Source organism: Cicer arietinum, chromosome 4 (genome assembly GCF_000331145.2).
Source record: "Cicer arietinum cultivar CDC Frontier isolate Library 1 chromosome 4, Cicar.CDCFrontier_v2.0, whole genome shotgun sequence".
NCBI classification, from domain to species: Eukaryota; Viridiplantae; Streptophyta; class Magnoliopsida; order Fabales; family Fabaceae; genus Cicer; species Cicer arietinum.
This window is the reverse complement of record NC_021163.2, coordinates 14,567,933-14,590,296: the sequence shown is the minus strand read 5'-3', so window position 1 is coordinate 14,590,296 and position 22,364 is coordinate 14,567,933. Positions and strand designations below refer to the sequence as shown.

Below are 22,364 nucleotides of genomic sequence, written 5' to 3'. Positions count from 1 at the left end.
ACATTGTACACCACGGTGCATGTTATTTATCTTACTCATATTGTCGCTTTGAATAGTGAGGTACCAAACAAGGTATGGTTTGGCAAGAATGTCAAGTATGATCATTTGAGAGTCTTTGATTGCAAGACTTTTGTGCATGTTCTGAAGGATGAAAGATCCAAGTTGGATGCAAATTCAAAGCAGTGTATCTTCATTGGGTATGGTGAGGATGAATTTGTTGTATGATCCTATAAACAAAAAGGTTACCAGAAGTCATGATGTAGTGTTCATGAAAGACCAAACTAGTGAAGACATTGATAAGGTGGAGAAGACTACACCTGATAGAAATAATGTTTTAGCTGATATTTGTCCAATTTGGTCACCTGTTCCTGATTTGGATACTATTGATGGTAATGTTGAGAATGATGAGCCACATGATTGTGTTGATGATCATCGACTTAAAGATGAGGTAAATATTCCAACTAGTGAAGATCATGAGTTGTCACACAATGAGAATCTTAGTGATGCTTCTGAATCATCTCTAACCCAACTCAAAAGGTCTGAGAGGCAGAGACAACGATCTACACGGTATGGTTCTGAAGAGTATATGAATTTGACTGATGAAGGTGAACCTGAGTGTTTTCGAGAGGCCATTGAGAGTGAAGAAAGTCAAAAGTGGTTGGATGCAATGCATGATGAGATGACATCCTTGCATGATAATCACATTTATGATTTGGTGATGTTGCCAAAAGGCAAAAGTGCTTTGGAAAACAGGTGGGTCTATAGAGTGAAACTTGATAGTAACTCAAGGTCTCTGAGATATAAAGCCATATTAGTGATGAAAGGTTTCCGTCAAAGAAAGGGTGTTGATTTTAACGAGATTTTCTCACATGTGATAAAAAAATGTCATCAATTAGAACCGTGTCGAATTTGGCAGCTACTCTTGACTTAGAGGTAGAGCAAACAGATGTAAAAATGGCTTTCCTTCATGGTGATTTGGAGGAAGAGATTTACATGAAGCAACTTGATGGTTTTCTTGTTAAAGGCAAGGAAGACTATGTATGTAGACTAAGAAAGAGTTTATACGATTTGAAGCAAGCTCCAAGATAGTGGTACAAAAAGTTTGAGTCTATTATGTGTGACCAAGGATACATGAAGACTCCTTCTGACCATTGTGTATTTCTTAGAAAATTTTCTAACGATGATTTCATTATCATGTTATTATATGTTGATGACATACTGATTGTTGAAAAAAAATATTTCCAAGATTGACATATTAAAGAAGCAGTTGAGCGAGTCCTTTGCCATGAAAAACATGTGAGCAGCTAAACAGATTCTTGACATAAAAATCATGTGTGATAGAAAGGAGAAGAAACTTTATATGTCACAAGAACACTATATTGAGAGAGTGTTGCAAATGTTTTAGATGGAAAACTCCAAGGCGGTAATACTCCTCTTGCTGCTCACTTTAAGTTGAGTTCTAAACAAAGTCCTTCTAGTGAAGATGAGAAAAAAGACATGGAACGAGTTCCTTATACTTCTGTTGTGGGTAGTTTGATGTATTCAATGGTATGTACAAGATCAAATATTGTGCATGCTGTTAGTACAGTAAGTAGATTTTTGTCAAATTCAGGTATAGATCATTGGAATGTTGTAAAATGGATTTTGAGGTATCTTCGTGGTACTACATGTATGAGGCTTTGTTTTGGAGGTGACAAACCTATTTTGGTGGGGTACTCTGACTCAGACATGGCTGGAGATATTGACTCGAGAAAGTCAACTCCATGCTACATGATTAAATTTGTAGATGGAGTTGTGGCTTGGCACTCTAGATTACAGAAATGTGTCGCATTGTCTACAACTGAGGCAGAGTTCATTGTCATTACTGAAGCATGCAAATAGTTGATTTGGTTGAAGAAATTCTTGCAGGAGCTTGGGTTTATTCAGGACAAATATGTATTATTTGTCGATAGTCAAAGTGCTATTCATCTTGGTAAGAGTTCAACGTTTCATAGCAGGTCCAAACACATTGGTGCAATGTATCATTGGGTACGTGATGTTTTGGAAGCTAAGTTGTTGGAATTGGCTAGAGTTCATACTGAATATAATGGTTCTGATATGATGACTAAAGCATTACCAAGAGGGAAGTTTGAAACTTGTTGTGATATCGCCGATTTGGCGATTCTCTCCACATAGTTGTGAGGAGCAGATATATTGGGTATTGGGCTCCCTTCCTATGTGGAGAAAGACCCAAATATTGTAGCCTATGTGTCTCACTTATTTAAGTGGAGAGTGATCTAATTTGGGTCATAAGAGAGAGAATATTTTGATAGAAAAGACAACCACCAAAAGAGAAAAGAGAAGAGTAAGCTTATTCCCGATTTTATTAAATCAGTCTCATAAAAACATCGATTGGACATTCGTTAACCGTTGGATCAGGCTGATAGTTGGACAACAGGTTCTTAACATTTAGGTCTTCGGTTTCAACGGTTGGATCGACGAAATGAAGTCCAGAGGGGGAGAAATTATGCTCGCACAACAGCAGGTTTTTTGGGTGTTTTTCTTCTTCTTGCTTTTCATTTGTAGGCTTTAATGCTTGGTTATTTTGGCTGGTTTTAGGCACAATTTGTGCATCATTTTGATACTCTTATGTAACCTTATTGAATTATAGTGGAGCTATTTCTTTGGTCTAGACGACTCGTGATTTTTACCCTTGCATTGAGGAGTTTTCCATGTTAAAATATCGGTGTTCATTACGTCTTTTATTTTGATTAATTTGTTGTCATATATTTATTGTTGCTCCTCACGGGCTCTTGCAAATTGGAGGAATTTTATATCCGTTGATTATTATTTATTATTGTGTTTCTGTATTTATTCCCTATCATTTTAAACCCCACTTAGATGACATTATTTTTCTTCTATTAGTATATCACTATATCATAACACTATCAATCCATATTAATATTTCCTACTTACCCTTTTATGGGTGAGGTAAGCCAAAGTGACTATATAGGATGAAGCATTCCTATTTGCTTTTTAAAAGATGGAGTGTCCATTTTAGATTTACGAGGGTGAGGCATCCCTATAAGCTTAGGTATAGAAATTTTATTTAGAAGTTATTGAATTAGGATAAGATGTAGTGTGATTGTATGAACTCACACGCATCTCAACTGATATGGTTGTAACTATACGTTGGGACAGATCTTCATGAAGTGGAAGGTAGTCATTTCAAAGTTTTATTATTCTTTATAGATAGTTATATCACAATAATTTTTATCTATTATTTTATATTATACTTCCTTATGTTACTGTTAAAAGTAAAAAGAAAAAAATTTTATAATTATTAAGAAATTTAGTTAAATTCAATTAATTTTTAAATTTTATGTAAAGTATAAATCAAAATTACTAAATTGTTGTTTTTTAATATCAAATGTTTAAATACATGCATTAAATATTTTTGAAATAAATAAAATAAAAATAATAATATTAAATGATTCAAAAATAGTTAATTTTTATTTATAATTGTGACCAAAATTAAAACATTTCTTTTATTTATAATAGTCTCGAGAGAGAATATATAAAAATGTTTCACAAAAATTATAAATTTCTAAGAAGTGTTGTGAAGGCACTATTAATTATAAAAAGTATGTGGTTCAATTCTACTAGGTGCATTCTATTTGTAATGGCACCTCAGTAATTCACGTGAAGATCTGGCAATGCAGTTACATAATTGACTGCAAATAAATTAGATCTTTAATAATAGGGTGTTTGAAACAGTTTATTTTGACATATATAATGAAACAAATTAACATTGATGAATTTTTTAGAAGAGTTCACAAAAGTGTCTCACAATCTATCAATATTTTCGTAAGGTCTCGAAATAATATGAAAAAAAAAAAAGAAAAACAAAATTGATTTCAGCTTATACAAATTTAGGTTTATCCCGTTTGATCGTTAAAACAAATTATAAATAATGAGTTTGAGTTATCACTTATTGTATATTTTAAAAATTGGATTGAAGTTCCAATTGACTTACAATTTTAATTTTCTTTACCGTACTTAATTTATTTTAAAGCAATTTATTTATATGTTTTGTCTGCTTCACAACTAATAATAATTCTTTTATGCAATAAAATAATTCAATTAACCTTCTTTTAAATTTCTCTTGATAATAAAATTCATGTCATTTGAATAACAAAACAAAAATTAAAACATGTTATTATGTGTTAAATAAGTCACGAGAAGGTTAAAACAAAAATGTTATTATAAGACATAGGTTACAATTAAGCACTTTATAAAATTGCCAAAGTAGTTAATGGAGGGCGACTTCTTGACGTTATTTTTGGTTCATTTGGAAGTTTCTGATATCAGACGCCTAAGGAAGACCTCTAGTATGGACATATACTAGTGTGTTGAATATTAATAAAAGTTGCATAAATATGATGTGACATATGCTACATATTTAGTTATGCTTAATTACAATTTTAGTCGCTCTATTTTAGTTGAATCGTAAAAGTAGTTTCTCTATTTTATTTATCTCTAGTTTTGATCGTCTAAACAGAATTTTAGTCCAAAACTTGTTGAAGTGACATTTTTTAAAGTCGCATCACAACATTTATGATCATAAATTTCAGGTACAATTGTTGTACTACGAGATCTTGAGATATTGTGTGATTTAAATAAACGTAAAAAAAATAAAACTTCATCAAGTTTTGGACCAAAAGTCTGTTTGGAGACCAAAACTGATAAGAAATAAAATGGAAGAACTACTTTTGCGATTCAGCTAAAATATAGAGACCAAAACTGCAATTAAGTCATTTAGTTAATGCATAATACTTAACTGAGAAAGGTTCACTCCTTGTTGCTTTGAGAGAAAAAAAAATGCAGGACAATGGTTGATTCATACCAACATTGACTTCGATATAGAAAATGACTATTGACTTCATTTTTACTGTTATTCCTATGAAACCTAAATAATTAGTAAACATCAAACTAGACAAATTCTAAGGTGGACATGCACCACCATATACCAGTCTAATTGTTCACACTTCTTAAAAATATAAATTAATAATTTTTATAATCTTTATGGTTGTTATAGAAATGTGATTGATGTTGATTTAATGAATTTAATTTTAAAAATAAATTTATTTTCACTGAATTAAAATCAATCAAATCATCTCTACCTATCTCTACCGTAAAAATAAAGACAATAAACAATAACAATTAATCCGCTCTAGACCGTATCTCTCGCGTGGATACTAAAAGTTGGAAATATTTCTCGTGACATTGCTAATTGGCTAAAGTTCTGCCAATTATAGTATATGAAACTTATTCTTCCTAATCTAAATTTTTAATCATAACAAAAAGGTTTAATCTTCATATATTATCAACCCTTCTGCAGCTCCTATTCATTCCCTTTAAATTTATACTCCGTATTTTTGCTACAAACTTAATTAGTTTTATTCCATTTTATCGACAAAATTTTATCCATGATTTATTTGGAGCTTAGTCTATTGTCCTTATCAGTACTTATTTCTTTGATTAGGCTAAGAAAAATGCAAACTCAACGTTCTACAAACTTATCACAAATTTGACCATTATAAAAAAATATTTTTTTGGTCCGATTGATAATTAATCTCTTCAAAAAGTTTCAACAGTCATTTCAAGACACAGAAAGTGAAATCTTATCTCAAGAAATCAATGCATCTGATTCTGATAAATAAAAGCATACTGCTCCACCGCTTGATCACATTCCTGTCACATTTTCTACGGGATAAGGCACAATTAAGGATTTTGTCTGCAATTTCATGTTGTAGTTGTAAATGTAGTAATCAATACACCACTGTGCTTAGCAAAAATATCCACCTGCCAAGACAGCATTTTTTGTTGGCGGGCGAAACATATCGCTTACCTCGTACCTCTAATAATTCACCAACATTATCGATAGATCCATATAAAGGAGTAACCAATAAATACAATTTTATTTTCTTTCCAAATAAACAAAATTGATACTATCTCATCAAAACCCAAAAATAAAAATTTCACAACTATACATATGCTAATCTGCACCAAGAATATGTCAGCAACTTGTGGTCACTATCTATGCGGTAGTAACTTCTAATTTGCACTTTATACTTGAAAATTTCCTTTCATTTTACCAAACAATATTCATCTACTTATGAATAATTTCATCCCAAATAAGGTCAGTGTACGATCCATTGAAGCATTTTCACTATTTAAGCAACAGAACCGAGCATACTCTTCTCTGCTTCATCACCATTTAGGGAAAATATATCAATAGGGGCAGTTGTAACAGCAGTTTGCTTAAATCTACCACTAGAAGAACCTTCATGGTGATCAAGATAGATTACAACAACAGTAATATCATCATGGAAGTGTCGTCTAATTCCTTTGTCAATTTTCTTTATATCAGCATATCTCATCTCTCTCTTCTTTGCAGCTTCCTGAAGAGCAGCTCTTACTAGTCTCTTGGCAATTCCCTGCAGGTATAATAATACAAACAGAAAACCATGTAAAAATAATGAAACTGTATTATGCGCAGAGTACAAGTAATCGAAGACACTCACAGCTCTTGGATATTTGAAAACAATATCAACTGCTGTTTCGTCACTTAATTGTTCCCAAAGGCCATCTGAAGCGAATATTAAGAATAAATCGTCTGATTCAAGCTCTCTAATAATGATTGATGGTTCGGCTGTCATTACAGGACGCTTCAAAGGAATAGGATTTCCGAATTGCCGAAAAATGGGGTCTCTGTAGAAGTCTGGTCTCTTCAAATACACATCACCAATAGATCTAGACACCTGTAATACCAAAACTGTTAACCTCAGCTACCCTGAGTCCCTGACCGCATTTATCAGCAGAAAAAATAAAATAGACCCTCCCTCCCCCTGCAATACCTCTCTATGATAAGGGAAACAAGCACATAAAATGCTGGAAATACATCATGTTCATAATAAACATAAAAAGTATGTAAAGAAGGATTGAAAGCAAACACATAAAATAGATGGAACAGATTTTACTCCGACGATGTAATTGTAGATAACAGCAATATAAACGTCTGAAGAGATTACAGCAATATCATATCACAATTAGACGAGTATGCTATAAAGCAAAAACAAACTTGTTAATAAAAGATTAACAGTATATTTATACCTGTATGATTCCCTTAATCCTCCAAACTCCACGGCTATAAACCACTATGTGTGAATCGTCAGGATGTAGAGCTTCAACTTCTCTCCTGACCTCCTCATCGGCTACATTATGATCTGTTGACAAGCGCACAGCCTCCACCGGACAATTCTTGCTCTCAGAATACTTCCTGCCAAGAACAACTCTGGAGTCTCCGAGGTTGGCAACATACAACACATTATTAGAAATTGCACCAAGAAGACAACACGATCCCACAGATGCAATCTGGGGACTAACGGGTAACGATAACTTAACCAAATGCAAGAAGTCCTCTTCAGTTGCACTAAACGCCTTTTTTATCACATCCACTGACAATCCCCCTTGCTCAGAAGCAAACTCTACAGATCAAAATCACAAACAAGTTATCAGTGAAACAACAAATACCATTAGCAAAAAAACATAGTTTTAGTCTATAACTTAATACTATCCATCAGAGTCACACAAAACATACAAAATTTTAATTATTCATTTTTCATTCTCAAGTACAACCCATGAACGTAACAAGGTAGCATCTCAATTCTCAACTCAAAAGTTACTGAGCCAGCAATATCATCTTTTTTAATTAAAAAATACTAATAGAAATAAACAATAAGCAAAATGAACACGAAGATTGGATCTTTAAACCAGAAAAATCAAAATTAGACAAAATAATAAACCACAAAAAAGTAAATAAATAATTGAAGAAAATTAGAGGATAATTATAAATTACTGTGTAAATAGGGGAATAGACGGTTGTTGACAAATCTAGAAGCTTCGGGACCACCGTGTCCGTCGTAGACACCGACGTAGGTGGCAGAAGGGGAGGTAAATACTTGACTCTGATCTTCAAGGCTGTAATTAGCCTGAGCAACAGCGATGGAGAAATCACCGGAGGCGTGAGGTTTCAAGTCGGTGTGCCAGAGAAGAAAATCGGAGGCACCGCGACGTCGGAAGCAATAATCGAGAGGGGTGAAGCACAAACGCAGCATGATCTATCGAACGGTGAGGGATTGAAGATGATAATGATAAGGTGAATCGGAGAGAGAAGGGAGGGTTTGGGGAATGAATTGAAATGAAAAGTGAGTGGTATGGTGGGATGGATGCCGCGTTTGGAGGGGGAAGACGGACCCCTCAATCAAAGATATGCTCCCTTCTTTCCTTCTTTTTTTTATATTTAAATAACACAACAACGCGTTTAAATAACATTTACTCTTTCCCTGTAAAACACATTTACTCCTTTCCTTTCATATTATCGATCACTTTCTTTTATGAATTTACCGTCTAATGTAATGTTGCTGTAAATTGTGTTAAGACAAATCTTAATAAATTTGCATTTGCTATAAATTTAAACGCATATAAATAATTATTGAAATTTGTATAATTTTTAATTTATAATTTAAAATTATAAAAAATTATTTTTTTATCTAAAAGTTATTTTTATTTTTAGTTTCTTTAATAAGTATCTTGAAATATTTATTAATATGACTATTCATTTTGTAATTACATTTGTTACATTGATAAAATATTCAATAATTATTTCCAATTAAATATAATGTTATAAATTTAATTTAATTAATTAACTACAATTAGTTAATAGTATAAAATAATTTTATATTTTTATAGCACTACTTTCAAATTTTTATTTTAAACAATATATTCTTTAAGTTGTGATTCCTTGAGGATCTATTTACGAAAAACAAAGAAGAAAAAGAAAAATTAAGTAAAAGAATGCATTTAATATTTTAGATAGAGGTCTTTATAGATTTAGATAAATCAAGGGTCAAAATAGTAATTTGACATAATTCATTTAAATTCAAGTCTAACTCGAATGAATCAATTAAAATTTAATTATGTGTAGTGAATTTAATATTTTGAACTTGCGAACCTAACTCATTGACGTGACATATACATTTTTATTTTATTTTTTTCTATTGATGTATAGTTAAAATTTATTTGTTGAACTATGTTAAAAAATTTGTTGCTACTTTTAATTAATTTAAGTATTTTGTTTTATTTGTACATGCGAACTCAATTCAATCCACTCATAATTGGATTGGTCTGATGGTAAAATAATTGGCTGAGAGCTCAATTTAACTCAAATAAAATTAATCGATTTGGTATTGAATTTGGTAAAAAAAAATGACTCAACCCAATTTATGTACATCCCTAATTTTAATTACTAAATCATTTATATTTTCTCTCTCGTAAATACTATCAAATATTTAAAAAGATCTAAACTCGAATCCATTAAATTTGATAATTTCATGCTAGTTGAAAAAATTATTATAAATAAAAAGTGCAAAATATTATATAATTAAATCATTCTTACTAATTATGGGTATATTATTAAAAAAAATATGAATATATTCCTAATATCATAAATAAATGCAACATATAAAGAGTTTAATTAATATAATTGTCACTGTCACCTAGTCGCATCTATGCTTGCCTCTTCTCTTTTGATCTATTTGATGCGTTCTTATTTTTTTATTCAAAAAATATGGTTTATGGTTAATTTTTATGTAAAATTGTCTTTAAATTGTTTTTTATTTTTATTTAAATAAGTAATTTTTACACATATTTAAGTTATCTTTTGTGTTTTTTATGATTTAAGTATAGCGTTGTGTTTATTCGTCGTCTTAGTGCTATATTTTTTGTTTGTTTTGATGCAATGTTTTTTATTTAAAATGACATATCAACTTCAATCAAAAACAAATTCGATCAATGACTTTTGTATTATCAACATTAAAATTATGGAGACATGATATTTCAGACACCTCAATTTTATCATATTTATATGTTTTATTGCATTTTGTAGACATTTTTTTGTTGTTGTATGCTATTGACCTTAGTGTTGTGAGTTTGTTCGCAACTTTATTGTTTTTAATTTTAATAATTTTAAATTATAATATTGTCTATTAATATATTTTTTATTAAGTCGATTAATCTTAATTATATTAATATTCAATATAAATAATCTATTATTTCATGTCATACTATTCAGCGAAGTGATTTAGCAAAATATAAAGTTACTATTTGACGACAATATAAAATAACTTTGCATTTAATACATATAGTCTTTTCTTTTCCCAAATAGAAAACATGGACATATGTATTACTTAGAAGGTAGGATTAAAAAATAGAATTCAAAATTAGGTTAAAAATTATACTTTTTTGAATAATTTTTTCTTCTTGATAAATGTGATAATCGTTGTGCAAGATAACTTTATTTTTCACAGTTTTATAACTCATTTGCCAAATGTAGGAAGTAATGAACACTACTGTATTATAGGAATAAAGAAAAACTATAGACACTTCATCCATCTTACTACACTTGACAATATTTTACATAAAAATAATATATATATATATATATATATATATATATATATATATATATATATAAACTAATATATTTAGTAAATTAACCTTATTAGTTATTAATTTATGGGGCATGTTAAGGGCACTTATTAAGGAATAAAATAATATAATTTTGTTTTAAAAATTGAAAATTTTGAATACATAATTTTTCATAAATTTTTTCTATATTTACATCACTAGTAAATGTCACATGGACACTTGTTAGTATTAACTTTGATTTATTTATTACTATACAGTAAAAACTAGTGAAAAGTAATTAATATTTAATATAAAATAAAATAAAATATATGCAAAAATAATAACTGAATAGTTAATATATTTAGTTTCAATGATAATTCAAGAATATTTTTATATTTTTAATAAGAATTTAATTGATATATACTAATGTTGTATTTTTTTTTACACGTACATTCATTCAAATCGATTTACATATACTTTGCTGGAGATATTTTAATAATTAATTTAAAAAAGTAGCACTATTATCTGATTTTATTTAATACATGTGTAAATTTTTTTTTATGCTACTATAGAAATTAATTTATTTTAATAAATTTAAAAACTATAATATAATCATATCACTTGAGCCTGAATAATTGTTACAACTTATTTAAAAATAATAATCGCTTATTTAAAACAAAAATATATAGTCATTTTTAAGAGATTCGATTTGTTTGTTAACTTATGGACAAAAATCAAAATATAAACAAAATCGAAAAATTAGTTAAAATAAAAAGATATTTGCATCAACATCTCATAAAAATTATTTATAATAAATAATGATTTTAAATAAATTACTTTTATCACATTAAACACACAAAATAATTTTAATTTTTATAAAAAATATAACAAATGATCTCAAAAAAAAAAATAAAAAAAAAAACATTTTTAATAATATTTACGAAGCAACCCAATCTAAAAGGCAAAGAGTGTGAACAAGTATTAATGATCATAGCTAAGGGCATTGTAAATTTGTGATAATAAATACAAAAATACGGCCATATGCAACTTTTTTGGTTGCTTCCTTTGGATTTCCCTTTTTCTTTTTTGAAGCTTGCTTGCGTTGCGGTCTGAGTCTGCATCCACTGTCCACTTGTGTCCTAATAGTCTGTTACTCAATTATTTTACGCGAATAAAATTATTTTTCACTTTCAACAAATTCTCTTTCGTCTCTTTTTTTTTGTATTTTTTCAAATCTCATCACATCCAATAATTCAGTCTACAAGACTACAACACAGTTTTCTTGTGTCTGAATCAGAATGAATACAAGTATGAGAAATATTTTTGACTTTTTGTTAACTAAAACGCGCATTGCTCGCCCAATTTGTTCACGTCACACACGCACATAACGTGAGTGACCAAATAAGCCATTTTGCATTGTGAAAATGACATGTTTCAATACTTTATTTTTAAGTTGGTAAACTTTTTTGTATTTTTATAAAACAATAAATATGTGAGATCTTGTTAAAATTTGATAATAAAGGAATGTATTAAAAGTGTTAAATTATTTTACACCATCATCAATTTATAGTTTTGCAATAAAATTATAACATATTAAATAATTAAGACTAAATGACAACATAAAATTCAGTACACTATATTTGTACTCTTAATTTTGTAAAGAAAAAAGAGAATTTTAAATATTAAATATTAAATATTTATATTTAGTAAAAGTATTTATCTAAACGTATTTTGTATTTGACTTCTTTTCAAACGCACTAAAACGTGTTTTAATTATAAAATCAACAAATGGTGTGACTTGATTTATAACTCTTGTTTAATTTATGTATATTTTAGTCTCCTTTTTTTTAATTTTTATGGAAATTTTTGTGTATCGAATATTTTTAGAATAAATCACAATATTTAATCTTAAAATTGTAAACGTTGATTGATTTATAATTTTAAATTTATAAAAGATTAAATTATTTTTAAATAATTTCTAACATTATTCAAAATGTTTTTGAAATTTCTAATATGTACGCAAAAATTCTCCTACATAGTTAATAAAAATAATATTTTGCATGACTTCAAATAATTTGAAGAAGTAATTTAATATATCGTAAATTTAATGTTTTAAATTGATCAAAGTTTACGATTTTAAGACTCAAAATAGTAATTTATTCAATATTTTTATGTTAAAATAACATGTTATGTCATATGTATGTTCGTTTGGTCTGGTTTTTGGAGAATTGATTTATCCTCTTTGTAACGTGTACGAACAGATAGGGTTTGTCAGCGTGAAAGGCTAAGGGTGAGTTTGTCATTGTCGAGGCATTTTGAAAACTAAAATGTTAATAGGTTTCTCGTGAATCCGTGATGCCTTTTAAGTGTTGCCAACCTTAATTAACAAGACTAGAGCTTTTGAGATGTTCAAAACATGGTTGACCGGAGTTTTTTGTAACCAATCCTTGAGTTTTACTTGTATTCTTTCTTCTAAACTAAAATGCATTTTTCTCCCAACACAATCCAAGACCCCCTTGGTGGTTATACGATTCCTTATAATTAAAGGGAAAGGCTATTTGTTAAGAATTTAGATGAGAAAATAAAATTTTAAAAGATATGCATTTAATATTTTAGAATTGTAAAAATTGAATGTTTTTAGTCAAAAGTTATTTTATATTTTATTTCTTTAACAAATGTTATTAAAATACTTGTTAGTATGACTTATAATTAAATCGTAGTCAATTAAGAATTACGACTTATACTAAAAAAAGAAAGTATAGTTAGCTAAGAAAGAGCTAATATTGATGTATTTTGATTTGATTTGATTTAATAAAATAAATAAAAAACTCCAACTAAAGATGAAAGCTGACAGTTCTATAGAAACACAGGAGTCCAATGTGATTTTTACGAGATTATAAAATGAGGATTTGATTTTACTACTGTGTAATTATTTTGACAACAACCACTAAATAGTAATAAATATGATGTACACAAATTCTTGTAAAAGATGCAACAATAAAAAAAAGATTAAAAAGACATTTAATAATTAATTGATAAAAATTATTTCAATTATTATAAAAATAATTCAAATTTAAAAACGTCTTTTTCTAAAAATGGTCATATTTTTAAGTATAAAAAAAATTTATCTTTTAATTTCTACTTAAAAGTATGCTTTCATTAAAAAAGAAATACACTATTCAAATTTTGTTATTTAGGAAACACTATTCAATACTAAACAATGTAACATAGAGTAATATTAGTATATCTAGATAATACATTGCTTAATTTGAATAAACTAAAAATTTACCAGAAACCTTTACAAAATGAAATACAAGAACAAATTTAAATTATATAAACATGAGGTTATTATAGTTCATAATATTGCAACTTTTTATTGTCCGTATGTATGTTGGTTCAAATGTTCACATTTTCGCTTAATATCTTAAAAAATATCACAATAAATGCATATAGTAATAAAATTTTATGAAAAATTAGATTATATATTACTATAAAGACCTTGCTGTCATAGATATAGAACGGGCCATTTCTCCAAATCCTGTATCCTCTACCACTGCTCCTCTCATTCGCGGGAGCAAGGCACTTAGGCACATATTGGCTCCCGTTTTGACACACTAAAAGTACAAGAAACAGAGTTGAAAGCAAGAAAAACTACTTAATTTAAAGATAAAACACCACACCACTACAAAATGCCACAGCTCCATTGCAGCACACTTCATACAGTCACAGAGTAAAAGAAAATAAATCTAGAAACTAAGCAGCTTCATTCTTTGGAAGGTGACAATTTACAACTATACATCTTCGACAGTACGGACAGTCTCCACAACTGCGAATCCAAGGATCCAAACAAGCAGAGTGAAATTTATGTCCACATTGCAAATGGATCAGTTCATCTCCATCCCTGAAAGATTCCAAGCATATCCCACAATCCTGCAGTATCCTGGATTCTGATTTCATATCGCTGCTTCTAAAAACTTCAAGGTGCAAACAGTCCAGGGCCTCCTGAGTGAGTCCGGGTGGCTTTTTGGATGGTTCTTGCAAGAGCAGAGACCTTGCCATTTGAGAAGTCAAATCAGTAACTAAAGAGTCAACGGTTGGAACGTCACTTGATAACTCACTTTCTTGATCCTCGTCCGTTGAATCTCTATCATGTTGCCTAAGGAAACCAAACCCCCAAAAAAGATAAAACTTCAAACTGAATCAAAAGCAATGGCAGGCCTTCAAGAATAAATGACCAAAAACTTATACAGAAGAAAATGCAATGTCAGATGCGTAGTGAAATTCTTTCTAACAATCAACAGCTCATGAAAAACGACCAAAAATCCAATTATTAGAAGCCACAGAAGCATCTCCTTGAGGAGTAGACAAGTTCTGTAAAAAATACAGGTATGTGCCTGATAAACTCAACAAAATAAGTGGGGCAAAACCCCAATAATTAGAAAAGACAACATACAGATTATATGGAACCAAAAATGTTTTACACTAGTAAAGAGAAATTTGAATCTAGAGCAATAAGTATGCACAAAAGTCATCCATAATACTGACCAAAAATTAATCTCCACGTGCTCTAACAAGATGAAGATATTTATAAGCAGACAAACCAGATAGTGCACTAAAGACAACAAGCCCAAATTCCATATGCAAGAAATTACATTTTTTGGAGGAAATACATTGATATATGCTTAAGTGTTGTCTGCAGCACAGAGGACCAACATACAAGATCTGACAGAAATAAAAAGAATAGCTACACTTTTAGTCGTCCTACTTCTGCATTTGTGTGATTTTGGTCTCTGTAGTTTCAATTATGCAATTTGAGTCATAAGATCTTTCTTAATGTTGCAATCAGGTCTCTCACGCTCTCTATTAGTCTTCAGTCTGCTTTTTTTTATAGAATTTAATGACATTAGCAAAGATTTCTCATGATATATCATTGTCAGTTAGAGATTTCATTTCTTTTTAATAAATCAGTTAGGGATTCTTATTTATGTAAGAAATCAAATTAATAAAAAATATATTTTGAAGAGCATCTTTTGTGTTCAAACAACAGAAGAAAAAATCAAAATGAGCCCTAAATGGAAGTATCCAAAATCAATTAAATACCACCAACAAGGAAATCAGTGACTGACTGGCAGCATACAAAGACAAGGGACGAAGGGAATCTGTGTGTGTCAGGCTGTCAGCCAGTGACATACGAACAGAAATTAAGCAGAAAGGGGAGGAAATTAAAGGGACTAAATTAATATAGGTTCTTTAACTTAAAAGACTAAGTTACAATTTTGCAAATTTAAAAACTAAACTGTTGGACCCTTACAATTTCAATATATGACCTTAGTTGCTCACCTTACAATCAAGTCAAGTCACAAATAAATTCATGTATTTTCACATGCTGGCATTTCCTTCTCACAAGTTAACCTCAAATACCGAACCTAACATTTGATATAGTACTACCAGGAATATCTATTTTACAAATATAGCAAAAATAGTATATATAGCATACATTAACGAAGAAAATGAAAGAATAAAATTGAATATTAAGTTAAAAGCAAACCTGTTTCTATCAACAGGCTCTCCTCTCAACCTCTGTAGGAGTCTTTCACGCGCAAGTACCACACCTACAGGTAATCTGTCACTGGCACTCGCTCTTGGAGTAGCTCTCACGTTTTCTCCCGAATCAACGCTATCATTTACTAGAGACCGACGATACCTTCCATCAAATCTATCAAATGTACGCTCCTAGTAGTATCATAAAATAATAATCAGAACCTCAATTTACTAGTATCAATTATTGGATTTTCAATTTTTGTTAATTCAATAAACATTACGAATACAACATTTTATAATATTTCAGAGTTTCAATATGTAGGTTAAATACTGCATTAATAGAAAGAAATATGTATTGAGAGTAGAGAATCGTACCGGGTGACGGATGCGGCGGACGTTGTAGTGGCGGCGGGTGCGGAGAGAATCGTCGTCGTCGGAGTCGTGAAGGCGGTGGTGATGGAAATCTGGAGTGGGGGAAGAGTGGAAAGCTGAATCGAGATCATTTCGTCCCAATCGGTGCCTCCTGATGTGGAATAATTCCGAAGCGCTCGTCATACACCGCTAAAAGCGATTAACTGCTTCTCTTTTGGCGGTGTTAGGTGCGATATGAAGAGAAAATGGAAAGAGAAAGGAGTAAATGCAACTTCCGCGAAAAATCCACTGTAACTGCGATACATTTTTGGGTCCAATTCTTTTTACTTTCCACGAAACTTCCACTTAACTTTGACTGTTAATTTTTATTTTTTGTTTTAAATTAAAAGGAGGGGTAAATCACAATTTTGTCCAGATGTATAATGGATACAAATTTTGTCATTTCTATAATGGAGGATAATTCATTTAAAATAAATTAATGATGTATAGAAAATATAATATTCTCTCTCATAACAATCGCATTTAAAAGAACAAATTATCTTAAAATAATTGTGTTTTTGGTTTCTATTATATCTTTAATTTATTTTTATTAACTTTATTATTTAATTAATACACCACTTTTAATTTATTATATTTATATTTTATATTTATATTAATTGAAATCAATCAATAATTTATAAATATATTTTGATAAAATTAACTTTTCTCTCTCTATTTTATTTATATTTTGTAATCTGTATAAAATGCTTAAATACAATAATTATTTTAAAATAATATGATTACTAATTATAAATTATAGTTGAAATAGTTTATCGTGATATTTATGTACCTTTCGGTCGCAATACAATGAAAATGAGATAGGAATTTTCTCCATTAAAATTCCAAATATAGAAAAGATTCAAAATTCTAATTTCCCTTTCCTCTAAATTTAAAATCCAATTACTTGGGTGGCGGTCACTATATCAATTTCATACTTTCTTATTGTCTAGGATTTTAATTTAATTAAAAAAATACAGAGGTATTTTAGTCTCTTATATAAAATACATAAGATATATTAGTTCTTACTATAAAAATTGGAATATATTGATTATGTTGTAATTTTTTAATCAAATTTTTTATTTTTTTAACTCAATATGACATATAATAATTCATGAAAATGAACGAAATTATTGTGGATAAAGAAATAGATTGCGATTTAAAAACAAAAATACGAAAATAAAAAATGAAAATGATATTAAAGATTCTTTTGGATGTTCAACCACTGGTTGTTGTAGCTAAATATGTTGAAAACAACTCTAGGTTTAGGATTTTGTTTTCACTCATAGTTTAAAATATTTATCTCTTCTTATTTTTATAATTGAATTTTAAATAAGAGATTGAACGTTTTTTTTGTGTTGTTGTAAGAAGTTTACGATATCTGTTAGTTACTTAACAATATGTGTCATCAATTTTTATATAATTCAATGATAGATTGTGATTCATAAGTTAAAGAGTTATACTTTATTTTTATTAGATATTAAAATGAATCATTAGTTACTTAACAATATGGGTCATCAATTTTTATATAATTCAATGATAGATTGTGATTCATAAATTAAAGAGTTATACTTTATTTTTATTAGATATTAAAATGAATCATTTATTTTGTTAAAGATTAATATGTCCCATGTGTTTTTTTTAAGTTCCTTTTCTCATAATTTAATTAATCAAATATCTTCTAAGCATTTCCTACTCAAACTTGATTTTTTTTTTTACAGCTAAGTCAAATCCTACTTGAATTTCATATTTTCTTCATGATGTTTTTAGTCATTGTTGAAGAAGCACGATAAGCATACGTTGTTGATCATGTATCATGACTTAATCAAATCTAAAGTTGCGAAGCTCCTAGTGTGCTTGCTGTTTCACTTATTGTAAAAATGTTTATGTTGTATATTTGAGATTTTAATGGAGAACACACGTGTCTCACTTTCATTTTCATTTTGGTCGTTTACAACATCATCATTATAGGTGACATTACGATTGTTACACATATGCGTCAATGTCAATATTTTAAGAGAGTTAATATCTACTTTTAACATCAATAACTAAAATGATTAGTTTTTTTTTCAAAAAAAAAAAAAGAAGGATTATATGAGCTTTATCAAAGTCAAAGACCAATACAACAGCATCTAAAATGAAAACTACTGAATATAAGAACTGCGCCACTCTAGTTGCCTTACTTGTCTGTTCCCACCAAATCTCAATTTTATAGGAATGCATTTTATCAGCCAAAACAACAATATAATCAAGCAATTCCACATGAAAATCGGTTGAAATAATCTAGCTATGCTAAAGGTATAATAAATTCTTAACGATTGTTATATTACATTATATTTTTATTAAGTTACTAAATATAATAACTTATCTGAATTCCTAAACCGATATTCCCCCGAATAGAAAAATGAGAAGTTTGTGATTTGATATAAAAAGGGGTGATGAAGTTGTCCGCTTAGTGGATGGGATAAGGTAAAAAAATAGGAATTAGAATGGCACACGGCAAACGTAACCCAAAAAGTGGAGACGTTTAGATTGTAACCTGTGATCGCATTTAATTGAACCAAAAGCACAATAAACTCTCCCGCCATGGTTGCGTCCGGTAACATGTTATTATTAATTTATTATACACAGACAGTGACCCACGACCATAATTTATTACTGTTATCTCACCCCAATTTCTTGTTGCGGAGGACGATAAACAACTAAATTACAGGGGAGCTATGAAACCCAAAGGGAGAACCTCCAAATTCAAATTGGGAATACTTATTTTTTGTCTTTGCACCTTTTTTTTCTTTTTTGGTCTCTTTCTATCACCTCTCCTCTTTCAGGTCTCTCTCATTTTAACTTGTTTCATTCCTTTGCTGCCTTCTTGTTCCTTTTCATTACTCATTATCATCATTCACAATTATTGTAGGATTTGCTTGAGGGACCCCACTCCAATATACACTCCCAATCAATAAACAAACAATTCGACCCTGTCCAGCATGGTAAATCTGGAGAACCCTCTGTTGAATCAATCCCATTTCAGGTGATTTTTCTTCTTTTTATTCAACATCCCTTCGGAGCGGTTATAAATTGCGATTTCAGTTATGCTGTTCATCTTTATATTGCAATAAAATATATCTTATAGACAAATGCAATCAATGTGACTGCAATTGGGCTCCTTTATAGCTATTATACCATTATTGGTTGGGAGTGCTAAAAATTAAATAATACATTCTACAAAAAATTTAAATACAATATTTCCAGATATTTGAAAAAATGCTAGAAAATAGTAAGTCATCGGTGTTCTCCTTGTCACAAATCGACATTCACAACGACACGGATACTCATTTAAATAAATTAATTAATTGAATGTAATCAACTTGTTGTCGTTCAACGACGGTGTTTCAGAGTTTACATGAACAATTGAAATGAAGACTTGAAATAGAAACTACTTATTTTTTTGTCCCTTAGTTACTTTAATATGATCATCTTGTATTTTATGCAGGTTTTAAGCTGGAGACCACGAGTAGTTTACTTTCCAAACTTTACAAGTGCAGAAATATGTCAACAGATAATCAAAATGGCAAAGCCAAAACTTGAACCATCACGATTAGCTTTGAGAGAAGGAGAAGATACTGAGAACACCAAAAGCATAAGAACAAGGTAGTGTCAATTTGATTTTGAAAGATAAGAGATGTTGTTGCATATGTTTAGAGATACATTTGTGTTGCTGTATGTACAGATCAATGCTAATTTTTAGGTGGAAACAGTTCAGGCACATTCATCAGTGCATCAGAAGACAAATCTAACATCTTAGACTTCATTGAGAGGAAAATTGCAAAGGTTACTATGATCCCAAGGACATATGGAGAAGTATGTCTCTTTTTAATTTAGTTTCATAGTGTTTATGTATGTATGAGTTACTCAATAATGATGCTCTCACACTGTTTTGCAGGATTTCAATATATTGAGATATGAAGTTGGCCAAAAATATGATTCTCATTATGATGCTTTCGATCCAGCTGAATATGGTTATGTGAGCCAAAGGGTATATTATATTAACAAGTACATCTTGCCAACACTTTTTCTTATAAGACTCATGAGCAGACTCTCCAATGTTTAACTGTGTGCATGCATGTAAAGATATGTTTATCAGCAATGTTTTTTAGTAAGAATTTGATGTTTTGAAAGTTGAAACAAATTCATATTCAATCTCCATTTCATAAAATCAAATGTTAAGATAACATTTTAAACCAATTCTAGACTTGATCTTTATCATAGTCTTAACATGTCTTGTTGGTTTTAGTCGTTTGATTGTTTGTCATGGATCTCCTTGACATTGATTCCATTTGACTTGTCCAGGTTGCTTCCTTCTTATTATACCTATCAAGTGTAGAAGTTGGAGGAGAAACAATGTTCCCTTATGAGGTTGATTAATTGGAGAATCTATTGTTATATTTTACATTGTGAATCTTTGTGTAAGTAATAATTTAATCACGTACTCCAATTTTCAGGATGGCTTAAATATGGATTCAGAGTATGACTACGAAAAATGCATTGGTTTGAAGGTGAAGCCCCAACAAGGTGATGGACTTTTATTTTACTCGGTGTTTCCAAATGGGAAAATTGACAAGGTATTCTTTAACTTTGTAGTACACATGGAGTAATAAATTTTCATTTAAGTTAAAGGGAAATAAAAATACATGTAGAAATTATGTGACAAAAGAGTTATTATTATTATAACATACTCCTTTCTTCTTTCTACTGTAAGGAAATATAAACAGAAATTAATTAAAAAAAGTAAATGTATTTATTTTAAATAAAAATAAATAAATAAAAATGAATGGTTTTATTATATATATTAACAACCGATCTTTGATACAAGAGAAGATTCTATTTTATCAATTAGAGCAAATATCTTTTGCTATTTCATCAATCAGATTAAATATTTATGCAGATTTCTCTACATGGAAGTTGTCCTGTGATAAAGGGGGAGAAATGGGTCGCAACAAAGTGGATTAATGATAAAGTACAACCCAACACTAGCTACTAGTTTTTTTTCTTTCATGGAGGTTGCTTTTATTAATCCATGTGCACATTGCCACATATGCTTCATTTTTTATATATCGGTGCTAAATATTTTCTTAATGATGTATGAATATTGAATAGTTGTAATGTTGCTCAGATGCTAGTTTTTTTTTTGTTTTAGTTTTATTGATGTGTCTTGAAACCAGGCATTTGGTGATTTATCCTTATTGATGAAACTAATTTATCTATGGTGATATATAAGAAACCTTATATAGTCAAAAAGTTACTTTGAAAGAATAGTAAAATCAAATTTACTACGAGACAATTTTTTATTTATATTTTAAGATTAAAACTGTCATTAAAAAAATTTAAAATACACGAATGGTATACATAAGTATCATGAGCCAATAAAAATTAATTAAATTAAAATTTTAATTCTAACAATTAAATTAATTTTTTCTATATATAATTAATAGTTAAAAAAATTCAAAAGTCACATTTCATAATTGTTTTTCATTTATAAAAAAAATATTTATTAATATTCACTTATATTGATTATATGTCATTTTTAATATGATCAAATCAATTATATATTGACAAATTATAAGTAAATCGAGAGGTGTGTTGAATTTGATAATAATATTCACAAATTCTTTATTTAAAAAATAATTTCAACAAAACAAATATTTTACTTTCGAAAATACTGCACCATAATGAATTTTAAGTATATTTACGATACACTTTTCATTATTGTTACATTTTTAGCATATATATTATTTAATTATTTTTAGCAAGATACACTTTTTATTATCATTAAAAAATGAATTCTTTTTACTTTTACAAGATTATTATAATCAGGTCTACCATTTACTCATTACTACATGAACAATTTA

At 29.3% G+C, this 22,364-nt stretch overlaps 3 protein-coding genes across 3 annotated transcripts; 1 reads left to right on the top strand and 2 right to left on the bottom strand.

Moving 5' to 3' along the window:
* Nucleotides 1-5,933: 5,933 nt before the first annotated feature.
* Nucleotides 5,934-8,361, bottom strand: LOC101497065 (probable protein phosphatase 2C 63). Its single transcript, XM_004496841.4, has 4 exons — nucleotides 7,901-8,361; nucleotides 7,156-7,529; nucleotides 6,567-6,803; nucleotides 5,934-6,479 (listed from the first exon to the last, which is right to left on the bottom strand). The coding sequence occupies exons 1-4, from the start codon at nucleotides 8,157-8,159 to the stop codon at nucleotides 6,216-6,218; spliced, it is 1,134 nt and encodes a 377-aa protein (XP_004496898.1). The 5' UTR covers nucleotides 8,160-8,361; the 3' UTR covers nucleotides 5,934-6,215.
* Nucleotides 8,362-13,970: 5,609 nt separating this feature from the next.
* LOC101496755 (probable E3 ubiquitin-protein ligase RHY1A) lies at nucleotides 13,971-16,725 on the bottom strand. Its single transcript, XM_004496839.4, has 3 exons — nucleotides 16,426-16,725; nucleotides 16,058-16,242; nucleotides 13,971-14,665 (listed from the first exon to the last, which is right to left on the bottom strand). Exons 1-3 carry the CDS (start codon nucleotides 16,603-16,605, stop codon nucleotides 14,263-14,265), a joined length of 768 nt encoding a protein of 255 aa, XP_004496896.1. The 5' UTR covers nucleotides 16,606-16,725; the 3' UTR covers nucleotides 13,971-14,262.
* A 2,234-nt stretch (nucleotides 16,726-18,959) lies between these two features.
* Nucleotides 18,960-21,696, top strand: LOC101496423 (probable prolyl 4-hydroxylase 9). Its single transcript, XM_004496838.4, has 8 exons — nucleotides 18,960-19,286; nucleotides 19,373-19,486; nucleotides 19,949-20,106; nucleotides 20,214-20,316; nucleotides 20,399-20,491; nucleotides 20,806-20,871; nucleotides 20,958-21,077; nucleotides 21,401-21,696. The coding sequence occupies exons 1-8, from the start codon at nucleotides 19,179-19,181 to the stop codon at nucleotides 21,494-21,496; spliced, it is 858 nt and encodes a 285-aa protein (XP_004496895.1). The 5' UTR covers nucleotides 18,960-19,178; the 3' UTR covers nucleotides 21,497-21,696.
* Nucleotides 21,697-22,364: the final 668 nt, after the last annotated feature.